At 40.1% G+C, this 17,810-nt stretch overlaps 1 protein-coding gene across 1 annotated transcript in view; it reads left to right on the top strand.

The window, feature by feature from the left end:
* The window catches only part of slc41a2b (solute carrier family 41 member 2b), a 40,308-nt gene that overhangs the window by 2,487 nt on the left and 20,011 nt on the right, over positions 1 to 17,810 (top strand). The window contains exons 3-8 of the mRNA XM_084346457.1: positions 770 to 877; positions 3,727 to 3,798; positions 5,502 to 5,646; positions 6,074 to 6,220; positions 11,833 to 11,980; positions 12,546 to 12,625. Coding sequence (XP_084202583.1) covers positions 770 to 877; positions 3,727 to 3,798; positions 5,502 to 5,646; positions 6,074 to 6,220; positions 11,833 to 11,980; positions 12,546 to 12,625 — 700 coding nt within the window. The remainder of the gene's footprint in view (positions 1 to 769; positions 878 to 3,726; positions 3,799 to 5,501; positions 5,647 to 6,073; positions 6,221 to 11,832; positions 11,981 to 12,545; positions 12,626 to 17,810) is intronic.

Here is a 17,810-nt window from a genome sequence, read left to right as displayed (position 1 = left end):
CTCCAAAAGTAAGACTCAAGTTGTAAACTGGAATTATTCCATAAAGGCACAGGTGGCCACAAGGTTTGTTTCTTACCGAAAAGGCATTGAGTGTATCGTTGAGGTGTGACAAACATTCTGAATATGTTTCCTTATTCCTTTCTCACAAAGATTTCTAAAAGTAGTATATTCGAAATAAAAAGTAATGGATCCACTCAGTAAAAGCTCCATAGTGCTACTAGTGGTTAAAAACTCCACAGGGTACCTTAAACTCCAAGTCCACTTACTCACGTGTAAAAACTCAGAAAGAAGCTGGTAAATGGAACTTGAATTAAGATTAGTTTGTCAAAAGAAGGTCAAAATATTTTCAATATCTGATTTTTTGCTAATTTCACTTCAGCAGTTTGTGTTGTTTTGGAGAACATTTAGGTTTAAAACACTTTACACAGTTTTAGGGGATGTGGCTGACAGATGTGTCCAGTGGTTGCTGCATGCTTAGCCCACCCAGAAAATCTACGTTCTCTTGCTCCAGTCAACTAACAAGATGGTACTGAGCAGCAAACCATTTTCACACAATTGTTCAGAACATATAGTTTCAAACAATCTACACCTTTACTGAATTACCGCCAGGTTTCTTGATGAGTGACAATATGTTTAAACTGTTGATGCTCTTAGATGTAGTCCACATTTCAATTTGAATGTCAAATGAGGCTGAGCAAAAGTGGAGTAATTAGATGGTCATGAATGTTAAAACAAGTCTCAGTGTATTACTTCCTTGTGTCATCCACAGCACTGGGAGGCGTTTCAGTACATCACAGAGATCTTCATCCTGGTTCCTGCTCTGCTTGGCCTCAAGGGAAATCTGGAGATGACACTGGCTTCAAGACTGTCCACAGCGGTGAGACACACACACACGCACGCACGCACGCACGCACACACACACACACACACACACACACACACACACACACACACACACACACACACACCTGCTCAGTCTGAACACAGTCAGGAGGATTAACCACCAGAGACATATTTTGTGTGCAGTATGAAGCATACAGAAACAAACTTTCAGTTTTTATGCAGTTGGAGTTGATTTAGCTTTTGTCTTTAAAAGTTTTGGCAGCTAATGTGCAATAGAAATAAATAAATCTATACTGTATATTATGGTGGAGCAAACAGTCAGCTTACATGACATGACACTGACATCCCATATATACTCAAAATGTAGATTTAGTTGGCTCCAACTGATTTGAAAGGGCTACATAGACAACAAGTCCTGATGAGGGCTTGTCCTTATTTCTTTCTGCAGACGACATGTTTAATTTTCTCACACAACTTGTTCTTGTTGTAATTAGATGGCTGGAGTCCAGCGTCATGCTGCAGAGACTTGACTACTGTTTGCCTATTTTAATTTTTTATTTTTACGCTCTAGCCTAGTCGACAGAAGATTTTGTATTTTTTTCCAAAATTAAAAGAGTTTCCAGTCAGCCACACAGACTCGTCTTGTCCCTTTGGCTGCTGTGGATGGTACACCAGATGTGTGATGGCATCGTGTGGGTGGTGTTGCTTCATTTTTTGCGGTGGTGTCTCATCGCAATAAGCAAAGCCTCTTCCTCTATATTGTTGTTATTGGTCGGTACTGTGACACACTGTGACAGCCTGTAATTATGGTTTGAATGTCTTCTACTTGGTCAGGTGAAGCTGAGAAGAAAACTGAACAGGCTTATAGTGACCTTGTTTGTCAGGACAGCTCTCTCTGCTTTCACTGTCCCCTTCTAAGTTCAACTTGTTATTACTTTGGAAGTTTCAAGTAAGAATTTCTTTGGAGCGTCTTGAATGGATTTTGGTGTAAAAGCTTTATGGATCAAGAATTAATCGAGGAATCTGCTGATGCAGCAGAGTGAGGGGTGATTTCCTGTCCCGGGCTGGCTGAACAGTCAGATGGCAAATTTATTGGTCAGCTTTGACTCTAGCTGTAAAAGGGAGGAGGAGTGAGCATACACTTGCTGCATGTGTTATCCCATAAAACTGCACCTTTCCCCTCAACAAACATGTGCATGAATGTCTGCTTATTCAGCAGAAGCTGTCAAAAGATCTGTCAGTATACGTGTCTGTGTTTGTCTCCACTATTCAAACTCTGCAAAGTAGAGCAAGCTGAAGAAGTGACGGAGCTGAACTGTGTCTTTGTTGGTTTTCTGTTTTTTCCTGCTGGCCCCTGGCTCCCTGGCACAGGCTCCACATTGACATTGCTATGTCCACACGGACAGCAGAGCTCAGTGTGAGCTAATGCTCCTCCTTACAGTCCCATAAACTATTTGTCTTTGTGTTACTGTTGTTCTCCTCAGACTTACTGTAGCTGTAAAACAGGCAGTAATTTATAGCGTGGGGAGTTATGCATTACAAAAGCATGTGGCAGATCTTTAACTTACCACAGTTATTACAGTAATTGAACCAGTGAAAATATGTTGTTACTTGCATTGCAGTACTGGGATTACTGATGTTGAAAAGACCTTTTAGAAAGGGTGAAACCTGTCCAGTCTAGTGACATATGTATGCATATTTAAAACCATGGCTTACCTATGTTTAGATACGTTTCTCAGGTATAAAAGCCATAACCATAACATAAGTCGTCCGTTACCTCATGTGTCGTTTTATCTCCTCTATTTCTTTTTACAATGCAAGGGGGCTGAATTGCTCAGTCATTAGACCTTCCCTGACTGGTGTATGCCCAGGTCTTTCCCCAAGTTCAAGTAAACTTGGAGTCTCCAAGCCCAAGCTGAAACAACTCAAGTGATGTCGCTTGAGTTATTTTCTTGACTTGACAAAGCACTTTCAGAGCCACAGAATACATTATACAACTGCACAGCTTACGAACCATGACTACTCTACTGATCTTGATGTATAAAACTGATGCATTAGTGCGCCTTTTCATTGATTAGTTGTTTGGCAGAAAAGGAAGTGGCAACAATTTTGCAACAAAAGCCAAAAAAAAACAAAACCTCAAAACAAGTTCCTGTGTGCTGTAGACTTCAGTAGAGTTCAGACATTCATCAACTGCACATGATCTGACATCAAAGTTTTACTTTATATATTACATTCATCATATTATTTACTCTATATTCTACTTTTTTAACACTTTCTATGTTGAAGTGGATTTAATAGAAATCTTAATGTTGTCTCTGCTTGAACTTGGAAACAAATTTGCCTTACATACTATGGATGTGGAGTTTGAATGACCTGGGGGTTTAGCAGCTAGGGCCTAAAGAAAAAAGTTGCATTATGGGAAGTGTAGGATCCAGTGTCTTGATTGATTGTCTCTCTTTAGTTTGTCTCTTATTTTCACCCCAATTTTATGGAAGTTCAGTGCTAAAGAGATGGAGTACCCCTCTATGTTAATGATGATAATTTATTGGATTGAATTACATGGATGTGAGGTTAATTAGTCGCTCTAAATTTCCTGTAGGTGTGGATGTGAGTGTTAATGGTTGTTTCCCTATATATCGGCCCTGTGATGAACTGGTGACTTGTCCAGGGTTTACCCTCTTTCTCGTCCAATGTCAGCTGGATTAATGCCCCGTGACCCTGCAAAGGATAAGTGGTTACAGATAATGGATGGATGACAATTTATCCACCTAATTTTTGAGTATAATAAGGGCTGGGGATTTTTCAGGTCACAAAGGGGCTTTGGCAGAATTATAAGCAGTCATGGACAAGTCATAAAATGTTTCTTACTTCTGTTGACAGGTGAATGTGGGCAAGATGGATTCGCCTATAGAGAAGTGGAATCTAATCATTGGCAACCTGGCGCTAAAACAGGTAATAACACAAACACACCGACACACACATGGTTGCTGCCTTGGTCTTTCTACTTACACAAATAGGCAATTAATCAACATTCAGATTAATTCTGTTTAAACCCGGTATTTCTGCACTGTTGCAGAAATGTTATTAGTATTATGCCATTTGTAGAGTTAGATTTAAGTGTTGGGTGCAAGGGATTCTTTCTGACTTGTTTGAACCAAACATTTTCAACAACCCCAGAGCATTGTAACCTCCACAAGTCAAAATGTATTGAACAAAGATGGATGTAACCTTTTCCAAATTCACAACACGATTTAATCCAAACATGGGTGAGGACTTTATAAAATATGACAACAGACATTCGAAGCTTCATTCTTAAAGGATAAGTACCGTTTTTTACAACCTGGACCTTATTTCTGGCAAAACATATGGTCATTTACTCACCCAGATAACTTTGGTGTCATTCGGCGTCGTTCGGACGAAATTAGATCCAGTGTAGCGGCGATATATCCATATAATGGGAGAGACGGGGCAGCGACACACAGCCTCTATATAACGCATTATCTGCCACGAAACTAGTTCATTTCATCAATATTTTGTTATGAAATGCTAGCGCTATTAGCCTCTGAGTCTGGGCTCGTCTGTTGTCAACATCCGGGGTCTGTAGGTTGACCTACTACCTCTGACCTGGAAGATGTCGTCTCTGAGCTGCGCGCGCACCCGCGACAGCGCGGCTTGTTTACCTGTAGCTGCTACTGCTAGTTTGACCCCGGATGTTGATAACGGACGAGCCCGGACTCAGAGGCTAATAGCGCTAGCATTTCATAACAAAATATTGATGAAATTAACTAGTTTCGTGGCAGATAATGCGTTATATAGAGGCTGTGTGTCGCTGCCCCGTCTCTCCCATTATATGGATATATCGCCGCTACACTGGATCTAATTTCGTCCGAACGACGCCGAATGACACCAAAGTTATCTGGGTGAGTAAATGACCATATGTTTTGCCAGAAATAAGGTCCAGGTTGTAAAAAACGGTACTTATCCTTTAACTATTGCCTTTTCATTAAAATGTAATCAATACTGCAGTGATTGATTGAATTAGTCCACAATTTTTATACTTTTATGTGTGTTTCCATTTCACACTGAATATTAAATGAATGAGTTGTTAGAGGCAAATTTACTGATTTAAAACATAATAATAATAAATAAAATAACACATTTAATGTATTTATTATATACACATACTGTCACATAAATGTAGTGCAATGTATGTTATATGCCATTTAATATTGTTGATATACATAACCACTACGAATGATTGGAATTGGTTGGACCCAGGTGGGCGGTAACTCAGACTGTTCTATTGATTTCTGTGTAGTAAGGCTGAGTACAGGCTCTGAAAATCATCTACCCACACACCGATAAACACGCCAAAACATGCTACATCACAGTGTTTTGACGAGCTGTTTGTCCGCTAAGTTACGCAATAGCATCTCTCAGCTGGAAGTGTTATGTAATGGAATGGAACAGTCTACCTGCACATGACGTTAGTTCCACTGTTTCACCATCAGGTTCATAGGGAACATAACCAACCTAAGTAACCCTTCTGCTAATCCTCTAAGCACTGTTTGCTGTTGTCACACACATAGTTTTGCTTGTTATTCTGTAATCAATAAAAGAGCACCACAGTCGATTCCCCTGCCTCTGCCCTACAGGTTCAGGCCACTGTCGTGGGTTTCCTGGCTGCCGTAGCAGCAGTTGTTCTTGGTTGGATCCCAGAGGGGAAGTTCCAGATGAGCCACGCTGTGCTGCTGTGCTCTAGCAGTGTGGCCACAGCCTTCATAGCCTCCCTGCTGCAGGGTAAACACACACACACTAACAGCTGAGCACCACAGTTTAAAACAAACTGTTAATACTGTCGCTGTAGAGAGCTGGAGAAGCTCTGTTTTCTTCACAAACAGTCTTTGTAACAGAACTGAATAAGTTAAGATGACGCAGACACTTATTTCGTGCTTACTGTCTGTATGCAGGGTGCCAAATTAACTTTTTTTTCCACCAACCAAATGGCTAGTGAATGTTCAAATTTTACCAGTCACTCATGAAATACCCTTTTTTGCTCGTGAGTGAAACAAATCTACAAGCCACATGTATATTTTACCAGCATTTGGCTGGTGGCTGCTGATAATTTTGTGCCCTGTCTGTGTGTATTTTAATAGTGATGTCTGAAAGTCCGCAGTAATGCGATAACTGTTAGTCAAGTGCTCCACCCTACTTGTGTCATGTTCAGGTATCATCATGGTGGGTGTAATTGTGGGTTCGAAGAAGACGGGCATCAACCCTGACAACGTAGCCACACCCATCGCCGCCAGTTTTGGTGACCTCATTACACTGGCAATCCTGGCCTGGATAAGCCAGGGCCTCTACAAGTGCCTGGGTAGGTGACCAGCTGCTACCTTCACAAGTGTGCTACTACAAGTGTTCCAATTCCAAAATACATTCTAATTGTACATAGTATATACCTGTTTTTTGCAGTAAGACATACTTACTGTTTGTGTGCCTGTGTGTGTGTGCATGCAAGTGTGTGTGTGAGTAGAATTAGGACACAACTTATTTTGGAACTTGTGAGGCTGTTGAAGAGTTATAGCCTGTACGGACCTCTGTGCAGGATTTTACACTATTCAGCATAAGAAAAGAGAATTATGGCTCAAAACTTGAGGAGGCACTTTTTTGGAGTGAATCTTTAACTGTCCAACCATTTTGGTTTAGAGGGAAAAAAAAGAAAATGCAGCTGGGGTAAAGCGTCCATATGGGAATGACAGACAGAAGCTTTTTGAGCTTAAGTTTTGATGCATAATTTCATCACATTTATGCATCCTTCTGCATTTTAAAGCAGAAGGGTTAATTTGAAGCAGGAAGTATGGCAGTATTAAGTATAACACAGCATGTGACCTCTGATTTTAGTGTATCATTTACCTTTCCAACATCTGTGGTCCCCTCAAGAACCGGGCTGCTTGGTTCACTGTACAGAAGAACGCTGGCCCACTAACCAATAAGTCAGACTAAATCATGTTATCATGTAGACTTCGGGTGGATTAGTCCTGGGAAATGTGAGCTAATCTGTGTTTGCAACAGATGTGTTCAGTTACAAACGAACTCTGATGTGTTTGGCCACTTAGTGCAGTTTGTTTTTGTGAAAGCTGTAAATCAAACTCTGGTTCAGACAGAGATTGGGACTCGAGTCTGCGACTTGGACTCAAGTTGCACTTAGGTCGCCACACACAGAGACTTGAGGCTTGACTTGGTCAAAAGATGACTGCTTATTGACCAATGTTTATCTGATGTGAGCTATTCTCACGTAGCATCTGTGCCATCAATTTGTAAGGCTATGTACCGTAAGTACTAAACAATTCTTATCATTGAGTAGTTTTATAGCAGGTTAAAAGTGGTTTGAAGCAGTTACTTTTTTAAAGAAAATAATCTTTCATGTGAAACCAGGTTATATTAAGGGTGGTTAGATTCAGTCATATTGGTACGAATTTGTGCTCTCTTAAAGATCGTGACATGAAGGGCTGAATGACTAAATGACTAAAATAGTTCAATTTATGTTTTTTATCATAGAGATTTATTTGTTTCCGCAGCACAAAAGGGAGAATAAATAAAACAAAATAACAACAACAACATCAGTATCAGCATCAGCTATCAGCCAAGTTGTTATTTTAAATATCGGTAATGGTATTGGCCCAGAACATCACAAGCAGTGCTCCACTTAATTAGTTATATCCTTGTGAGCTCTTTGTGACAGCAGAGAACATAAACTGTGTGTAGCATGACCTGCCATCAGTCATTTGTCAAAATTTGATTTCCCAGCAGTGGGTCCATGCAGGATGACAGTCACCAAAACTGTCCAATCAATCAATGATTTACCCGTCAGTCCGTATGACATAGTGCCTACAGCTCTTGGTTGGTTTGTAGAGAGTCAGTGTGAACATGAACCGCACCAGAACTGAAAGGCAGCAGTGTGAAAGCCATCTCAGAGTGTAAGATGACTGATTTGGCCAATATCACTTTCCTGTAGATTGCACATGCTTTCATGTGATGATGTGTTGTAAATTCTAAAATTATTTATTTCATAGTTTCCTGTAATGATGAGCTTTGTATCAAATTAACACAAAACACATTGGCAGTCGTACATGGTTTTATAATGGAGTATATTTGGTCTATCATCTGTCAGTTATAAATGGTTGTCAGATTTTTGCTTCTTGGGTTGCTTTGTATTGAGACACTTCCCTCAGTCAGCCAGTAGAGGTCCCTCCTTCCCCACTCTGTAGTAGCACTTCCCTCCAGCTGCAGAACAGACGCTTCTTTTCCTCTGGCCACACATTCCTCATGTTTAATTCATATCACACCTGGACCTGTGTTGCACCGCCTTGTATTACATAATATAGCGTACACTGGAAGCTGTTTCCTCTTGGAAAAAGTCTCACACTGTCCTGTCAGGTCTAATTGTATGACACAGATGTTCACCACTATGAATGGAATAATTTAGTGCTGTGAGCTAAATGTATTAAACACACTTCAGATTTCAGATTTCCATTGCAGGGCAGTGCAGTGAGACTGTCTGGCTGTGTCACTCTCAGGACAGTGGCTCTGTTGTTCTTTAGCCCAGCTTTCTCCTGCTTAACTGGAACTAATGGTCAGTTAATTCTCAGCTAAACAGAATTTAAATCACATGATTATCAGTGCAGATAAGAACTTAATGCCTCGAATGCTTCTAACTAGAGTGAAGATGAGAACCTGGCGAAACACAGTAGCTGCTGTCACTGGCAGCAGTTACAGCTGCAGAAAGATTATGAAAAATTAACAATATAAAAGAGAGGACATTTATTTTTTACTTTTACTTTTCTTTTTTTTCACCACATCATTACTTCGAGCCATTCTGGCAGAAGGCTGTGCTTAAAAGAAAGCAGTTTAAATGCAGGTTAAAGTATGTGTGCTAATAAAATGTAGTTTCTGTTTCTGATCTTTTTTTATATTATATCCTCAATGTTCCTAGATAGAAGCACAAATAAGCACGACATAACACAACATAATTTAATGACATTACAGATATATTTTATGCCCTTCAGTTTTGATCATTTGTTTCTGAAATACCATGGTGGAGAGATCTAAGTGCCACTCTACCCTTTGGCCTAAGCCACCATTACATGTTTTAATCTTCAAAACACATAATTTTCTCATACTGTCCATTGTTGCAGTGCATCTTTTCACCCTCTGTCTGAACACTCTTTTGGTGCATGTCTCTTCAAGCCATTACTCAAGCCGGGTCTGTTCTGACTGGTCGCCTGAGCAGTCACTGCCCACTGTATTTCGGGGGCATGGCTGAGGGTGATTTTATAGTTGTGACATCACAACCATACGGAAGTCCTGATGGCTCAGAGTTAGAATAACCCTAACAAGGTCAGATTGTGTGTGTAATCCGACTTCAGATGGATGGTGAACACTCGATTGAAAAGGATTCCTTGGCAGAGAACCATTTTATTCCTCTTTCTTGTAGTTTTTACGTTTGCGACCTCATGCTGGGTTTTGGATGGACTTTTGTCATCATAAAGCACAGAAGCGAGCAGCACTTATCATCACTGTTGAGATCATCATTTCTTTCCCGTATATTAGAAGCATCTTGGCATTTCTCAGCTCAAAAAGATAGTTGGCAGCCGCAGCGTTCTTTTTCCTGGCAGAGAGTTTTAGCAAAATGTATTCCACCAGAGATGGACAGGACTATCAATTGTTCATTCATTGGTTTATTCACAGTAACAGGGATACTCTGTGGTACAGTGTCAGAGGTTCATGTAAACAGTTTAACCTGTAGAAGACCTTAATTAGAGCACGGCAGATAGTCTGCTTACTTTGTACATGGTAACTCTGTGTCAGATTCCCTTTCAGTGTCTGCAACTTGGGTAGAGAGCTGGGTTAATGTGGGACAAGGCTCCTCTCTCAAATGTGTGCCTCACTATACATATCCGCCTCAGCTTTATATTTTAGGTCTGAAAGTCTGTTAGAGCCCATTATACCCTGAACAGAACAGTGAGGCCCTTTCTGTTCTCTAGCTACGAGACCGTGGAGATAATAAATCTGGGACTCCTTCCTAATGACAGTTATTTAGTGCTTGGAACAAAATCCTGCTGGAAACATCTGGTGGTGCCTCTAGGCAGGTGCTTACCATAATTACTCTTTCAAAATAGTTTTGTTGTGCTATATTGTAGTTTGAACAAAGACGTATACTTGTAGAGAGAAAGTAAGAGAAACCTTCCCTGTGTTGGCGTGTTTGCTCTTGGTGCTGCACTTTCCTCTCACATTTCAAACATACAGTATGTGGCTCAGGTGGATTGAGAAAGAAGCTGGTGGGCTAAACATGATATAATTTTCCCTTTAAATAGATACTTTTATTTAACCTCAGATGAAAACATAATGTTAAGGAAAGCAGTGAGGGAGATATTTGTCAGAAATTATGAATTTGCAGCATCTACTCTTGATGGAGAAAATGTTTCTGGAAGTGCCAATCTTGTATGCTTTTAGTTTGGTGTATGTCAGGTTCAGGAAATGGGAAGTAAGTTGAGCACTTTTGTCATTTAAAGAATTCAACTAACTCATGGCTGGAACTCAATCCACACTACAATGGTGTTGGTCAAGACTAAAGTATATCTTAATGGATTACCATAGAATTTTGTACAGACATTGATGATCCCTAGAGAATGAGGCCTAATGTCTTTGGTGATCTTCTGACCTTTTATCTAGCACCACATAAAGTTGACTCTTTTGATGGATTGCTACAAAAATGTGTACGGACATTCATCATTCCAATGACTCTGATGGTGTCATGGCCATCAGATCTAAGATAGTGACCAAACAAACAAAATGATTCCAGCTAAACATCAGCATGCTAGTGTTTTCATTGTGATCATGCTTACTGTAAACTCTTAGTGTTGAGAAATCAGTCATTTAAACAGTCATGACAGCTGACTGACATTTAAAGCCTTAAACTGTAATTCTTGGAATCCATTTGCAAAGACACATGTGAAAGTCTCAAGTTGATTGGTTGATTTAACTCCTGTCGAGGCCCCCTCTTCATGTGTGCATACGTCTGGCCCGGAGAAGCATACTTCCAGCTTTAGTCAGGAGATATGGAGCCATATTCACATTCACTTACTTTCACCACTAGGAGCTCAGCTAATTGGCGCTGACAGTTCCTAGTTAAGAATTTCCTCTTTCAACTTATTTACATAGCTGCAGAGAGCAACATTTACTGGGGAATGGAGAGAACTCCTTTGCTAAGACAAGGGTGGAGTTGATCCCTTTGCTGTGGATGACCTCATCTTTCATAAATTAACTTTCTTGCTATGTATAAGAAAAGTCCCGTTTCACAAGGCTGGTGAAACAGCAGGGCAAAGCATTCAGCCACCTCATGGCCTTATATAGCCATAGATCCACATTTGATTGTTTTAATTTGATTAGTTGTAATTTTTGTGCTCAAAATTCAACACAAACACTCCATATCACTAACCTGTCAACTTCCCAGATGGTGTGTTACACAGAACCATCTGTGAAGTTGTCCTTGGAAACTGTCTGGAAAAGGGCAGACACTTTCAAAACATACCTGGCAGGTGATTGGAAGAACAATCTGTCTATCACCATCCATCACTGATGCTTACTTGTCAAGTGCATAGCTGGCAATATCGTGATGTGATATCAAAAATCCAGCTGCCTCGAAAGGCAACCATAACACCTGAAATGGACTTAATGCAGATCTTGCACTATCTGGGGCCCTTTCTTGGTTGGGGGCCAAAATATGAAAGTGTAGTTTATATTCCTTCTATCATTTCAGTTAAATTGTTTGAAAGACATATATTCCAAAGTAAGTGCATTTAATCAAACTACCATGTGCACTGCACTTGAGGGATACTTGTGCAAGATGAATTCAGAGAGTGGGAGGAAAAGGGGGGCCCTTAACTCAGAAAAAATGTGTGAATGCATGTCTTCCTTTTTCCCCAGATTCCTACCCATATGTGTCGTCACTGGTTTGCGCCTTCTTCATGTGTCTGACTCCTTTGTGGATCGTCATCTCCTCCAAGCACCCAGCCAGCCGCACCCTGCTCTACTCCGGATGGGAGCCAGTCATCACTGCCATGGTCATCAGCAGGTGTGTGTGTGTGTGTGTGTGTGTGTTTGTGTATGCAACTGTGTGTGTTTAGTCTTCAAAGGGGAAAGAACAGCTACTCTGTGTCTGCAACTCCCAGTGTCTGGTTTGCTTGATGACTCATCCCCTAAACAAATTGCAGTACCCGAGCACATACACCCTCGGGTCCCCTTGAGCCTGGCAGCCTTACTTATACAGCAAGTAGGAAGGGATATGTTTCACTTGCCCGCCTCTCACTCACTGTAGGTGATCCCACATTTTTCTGTCTTTTATCACAAAGTTAGAAAATACAAATATTGTCTCTGGACTCCATAAGCTTTAAATCCCTGAAAAATCTTTCATTCTTCCTCTTATACTGTCTCCAACTCTCTCTTAATCTTTACTATTCAGTGCAGCTGATAAAGCACTTTAAAGAGCAGCACACAAATTCACTGTGGACATCATTTAGATGAAGACAATGCTCTGTCTTTGTCTTCCCATGCCCTTTTTTGTCTCTCTCACTCCATCTTTCACACACAGACACACTCAGTAACACCAGTTAATGGTCTTATTATGTTGTGTTCTGCAGCATTGGAGGGCTCATCCTGGACAAAACAGTGTCTGACCCAAATCTGGCTGGCATCGTAGTGTACACCCCAGTTATCAACGGTGAGTCACAGCATTGGCACTGCTTCCTTCTTCACTCTGAATGGCTTCAAGGTGTCGCTATTTGATTTGCAATTGCTTGCCCCCGAGGCACGAACAGACAAGAAGAATCTGGTCAAAGACTACACCGAAAGGTTTTAATGTAGTAGCTTCCTAAATCCTGAGGGATTTAGTACAGACGTATACATATGTAAATGGAAACACAAAGCTTGTTAGAGTTAGTTAGATTGCTGCAATTGTACTGTATTTCTCCACTGTGAAAGTTCAGGCTGCTGCTCACAACAGTCAGTGTTACAGGGTTGTGTTGTGTTCAGTGACCCACATACACCACCCACCAGTTACACCACAGGATTGGGGTCGAACATGTGTGTAACTCAAATGAAGATGATGAAGATGTTCAGTGACAATTTACAACAACCCGGTCCTTACCTCTGTGCATGCATGTGCCATAGCCATAAAAAACATGCCTCCACTTGTACAGTTTGCAGGAGGATCAGAGTCAATTACTCTTGTTTGTCAGTCAGTTGGGCCACCACTTTGGTCCAGACTGAAATATCTCTTTTGGATATAATTTTTGTAATTTGTCATGTAATTTTTAATACAGACATACAGACAGTCATGGTCTCCAGACATTGATACTAATGACTGTGGTGAACCCCTGACTTTTCCTCTAGCATCAACATGAGTTGACTTCAGGGGTTTTTACTGAAATTTCAGCATCTGATGGATTGCAGAGAGACTTGGTATGGACATTATTTGTCAAAATAACATTGAATTGGGAGTTAAGCTTTCATAGCAATATAAACTAACAGCTACACAGGGGGGAAAGCAGCATTGCACCATTTATAAATGAATGCTCACCAAAACACATAGTCCCCTCAAGAGCATACACATGTATGAGAGATGTTCTCAATGTATTTGTTTCATTTTGACTAAAACTGCACTTGACCTGACTTTAGTTTATTTTTTTACTTTTTTAGATTTTGAATTTATTTATTGTTTTCTGCTGTATTATTTGGTTGCTGTATTATTTCTTTATCAAAAGACAGCAGCTGTTATAAACAAAAGCCAATGAAAAAGGCTGGGGGGAAAAACACGATAAAGCCTTTAATGCTCATGTCATTTTATGCATCCCTGGTGTGTGAAATATATTAATGCATTATAATTGTGAAATTGCTCAGATAGCAATATTTGACCAGACACGTTCATATGACATACCGCATGGAATGATGGCACTGAATGAACCAGAACTGGCCCGAATCATCATTTCTTTTCTGGTGGGCCGGATCTGGCCCAGACTTGGGCTAGTGCTGGTTTATTCGGTGCAATCATTCCATGCGGTATGTGTGTCAGTTGAATGTGTTTGGTGTGGACCAGATCTTTGCCACAGCAATTTTAGCAGTGGTATTTTTCCTCAGACTACAATCATACCATCAAAATCTATAACTGTTGCATCCCTAAAAGGGATCTTAAGCAGACTTTAATAGGTTGAATCGAGGTAAAATTTTTGTGTTAGAACACACGTCTTGAATCTTAAAGCTGTACCAGTCTACGGTCATTATAGCTGAACTAGTTCCAGTTCAGTATAATGTGAAGGTTGAAAATAGTAGCAGTCTCCCTTCTCTCAGCTACCCCTTTAAATGCCCGGAAGACAAACTGTTTTCTATAGTCTGTGATGTTTATTGCACTGTCACTTCCTCAACCTTCTGACCCTTGTCTACATCTACTTGTAATAAGAGACCTTCAGCTGGTGACATTATGCATTTTCCAGAATGACTTTCGCCACTTACTCATACCGCATGATTTATTGTGGCCGTGGTGCACTCTGTACTAATGGTCCGTGTTGTCAGTATCTTCCAATATGATGGATTTGTCCTGCTTGTGAGTGTTATGAATACACTGGTGTCCTGGTGTCTGCTGAGACTAAAGCGTAATTAAGACATGATTTCCCAAAAAGAAAATGGTGAGCCTAGCATTATGTATAGTTAAAAAAAGATTCTTCTTTTCTCTTGGAACATTGGGTTATCAGTAAAAGGATACCTTCGGGTACATGGGTCAGAAATATTGTATGTGTATGCTGACTTAAATCTATTTCTGGAAATATTGAGGTGATAAGTAAAATACAGTGGTTAGCTGAAAGGTTTCTTAATGAGATTCTGTCTTAATAGGCAGCAGTTTTATTTTACACACCGGACGGCAACAAACTGTTTAACGTGGAAGTTTGGGTACAAAGAAACTTTGTCTGTTGTTGTTTGTCTCATTTATCCTTCGCAGCAATTAATGCAGTCTTTGACCGTTCGAGCTGAGATATGGACAAAGTGTTTATACCCAAGATGGATGACACGCCACAGAGTCTATTTGTCTTGTACTGTGCAGCTCCCAGGTGCGAATGCATGTGAATGTGAAACAGAATACGCAAGTGTGCTCAGTCAACAGTCCCTGGATAAATGAAGGTTACTAAATAAAGACTCCAAATGTTCATCAGCATAAATAAGAGACCTAATTAGACTGGTTTATGTAGTCGGCCACAGTCCGTCTGTCTGCACTTCACAAAAACCTTGTCCTCTTCCATTTCCTCTCGCTTCTATCCCCCACTGCTAACTGGCTCAGCCACGGTTGCCAGGGGCCTGGCACCTCCACAACAAGAGATAAGCTTTTAATTTAAATGGCATTAATGAGAGACATTTAACGAGATGGAGTGCGATTCTGACTGTAATTGGTTTTCCGTCGAGACTTATCCCAGGCACAAACAGCTGGGGAATCAAGCATGTGTCTGTTTGTGAGGGTTAGGAGGCTTTATTTTGCAGTGTCGGAAAAATCCAGGTCTCAGCAAACTTTTTAACTGTCTCTGGTTTGTAAGACTTTATTCATGGGTGAGGAAACGGTGAGGCAGTGTACTCCTGTGTTGCAGCTGATTAAAATGCACCACGGATCCTGTCCTAATATAAAAATACAATCGAACAAAGAACAGACAGAAGAGAAACTGTGAAAGGATGGTGTGTGTATGTTTGATTAGAAAGGAGTGGGGAAGGAGATGTGTAGAGTGTGATAAGAAAAGACAGGTGAAATGAAAGATTGAGGGAGAAAGCCTCCTTTTTACCATACTGACCTCCATTATTTCATTTGAATACATTAGGGTAGGGCTTATAGAAGATATCTCTGGTTGCTTAAATTATATTAATATTTAAATTACTCAAAGGTTATTTAGTTATGTTCAATCCAGGTGTTGAGGAAGAGTCTGCCAGTTCATTTTTGGATGTTCTTTTTGTGCCAATTTCATTAGCAGCAGTATATCACATCACAAATGGGCCCGGTGTTCTTGCCTTCATTTTGATTGTAAGGGTGGATTTGGAGCTATTTCTCTTCCATAACGTGTTCTTTCAAACGAGTGGAAAGAAAATGTCCGTAATGCACATTTAGATGTTTATTTGTTCCGATTTCTGTTCTGGACATTTATGCTTATTAGTGTACATTTGATAAGACAGGCTTGTCTGCATATTCAAATATAAGATATCAGAAAGCTTGTAATACAAAAAAAATGTCTTAATAGAAGTAATCAACTAGTTAAGTTTCATGGGGATTTCTTTGAATAAAAATGTTAACCCTATATGCCTTTTTTGGTCTAAATATGTATCACTTTTTACAGTATATACCTCTAAAGGACATTTTCTCAAAATGAGTCTTTTCTTAGACTCTGAGTCACCGACCCTAGTTTTATTCCCTTCTCTCAAGCTTTTACAGAGGGGTTTGTTTTTATATTATTCATAGCCTGAGTTTATAGTTTGTTAAAATCAAAATGTGTCAAAATGAAACAAGAATTTTAAATCTGACTTTATCCAGGGTCCAGATGGAAATGTATGTAATTTAGGCATTTTTAATAAGATAATGCCTAATTTGCATCTTTGAACATAAAAAGGGCAGAAAACTTGTAATAAATAAAATGATTGTCTTAATGTAAGTATCAGTTTGTGAAGTTTGATGGGGATATCTATTAGTAACAAATGTTTCCCTATTTACCCGTAGTGCCTCCCCATAAATTCAGTTTCAGTTTCACAAAGGTCTTAAAAAGGCTTTGATATGGTTTCTGAACCTGCAGATATCATATTTTGTATCCATCTTGTTTTCCACAAGGCAGCACTCCTATACAACTGAATCTTTAATCTTTGCTTGTCATCTTGGCATATTTGCCTTTTTTTCTTTCCTTCTGTTGTTTGTTTTAAGATAAGGTGTCCGCCTGCTTTACATCTCACTTCCACCAAAAAGTAATTTATTTCCTCTTCTGTCTATGTTTTTCTTTCATTATATTTTATCAGTGTTTGTGCTTTCACGTCACATCCTGCTGAACAAGTCGTTCAAATAAACAAAATGAAATTAAACCTGGAGGAAAGGAGCAGATATGAGATGGGTGGCCAGACAGTTCCTGTGTCTTCCCCCTCCGGGCAGAGCAGCCCAGCTAAGAGGAGCACAGACCCCCTGCCGTTCCCCGCGTAGCCCCTCTGCAGCCCAGACCTCCTCATCCCTTTTCCTCCTGTCAGACCCAGTGACCTAAATTAGTCAGATCGCCCCCAAACCTGCTTCACTCTACCTCAGCCCCCTGCTGAGGTTGTAAGAACACCCTCCACCTTCTTAACCCCCAACCCATCCCAAACGCCTTAAGGACAGAAAGTCAGAATCAGTTCACAATCCACATGAGCCATTATTCCAATTTTAACCATGATTTGACAGCTATATAGGAGCATAGATTATGTTTGAAATGCCACATTGCATAGTAAAAATGCTCAGATATTTGGTGTGTCATTACTGTATTTTGTTGTCCCAAGGTGGGAATAAGTAACAGAAAAATGTCATGTGAAAAAAAAAATACTCAGGAAGGTATATGAGTTACATGGACTAAACTAAACGTTAATTCAGTCATTCACTTTCCAAAGTGGTCTTTGGAAGAATATTTGCACAGATCATACACTGGTGCTAAACAGTAAATCACATCACTTTTTTATATTTAAATGTAAATACGACAGTCCTGCAATAAATCCTCCATTAATGTTGTTCAGTTTCTGTTGAAACTGCTTTAAAGAGGTGTTGAATCAACTGTATCATCATTTCGGGGATGCAGTGTACTGGGTTGTACTTCCAAGTATTTCTATTATTTTGTCCACCTCTTTTATATAATTGATGGTAGCCAAACACC

Source organism: Pagrus pagrus (genome assembly GCF_965226575.1).
Source record: "Pagrus pagrus genome assembly, chromosome: 23".
Lineage (NCBI taxonomy): Eukaryota > Metazoa > Chordata > Actinopteri > Spariformes > Sparidae > Pagrus > Pagrus pagrus.
This window is presented reverse-complemented; position numbering and strand designations above follow the sequence as displayed.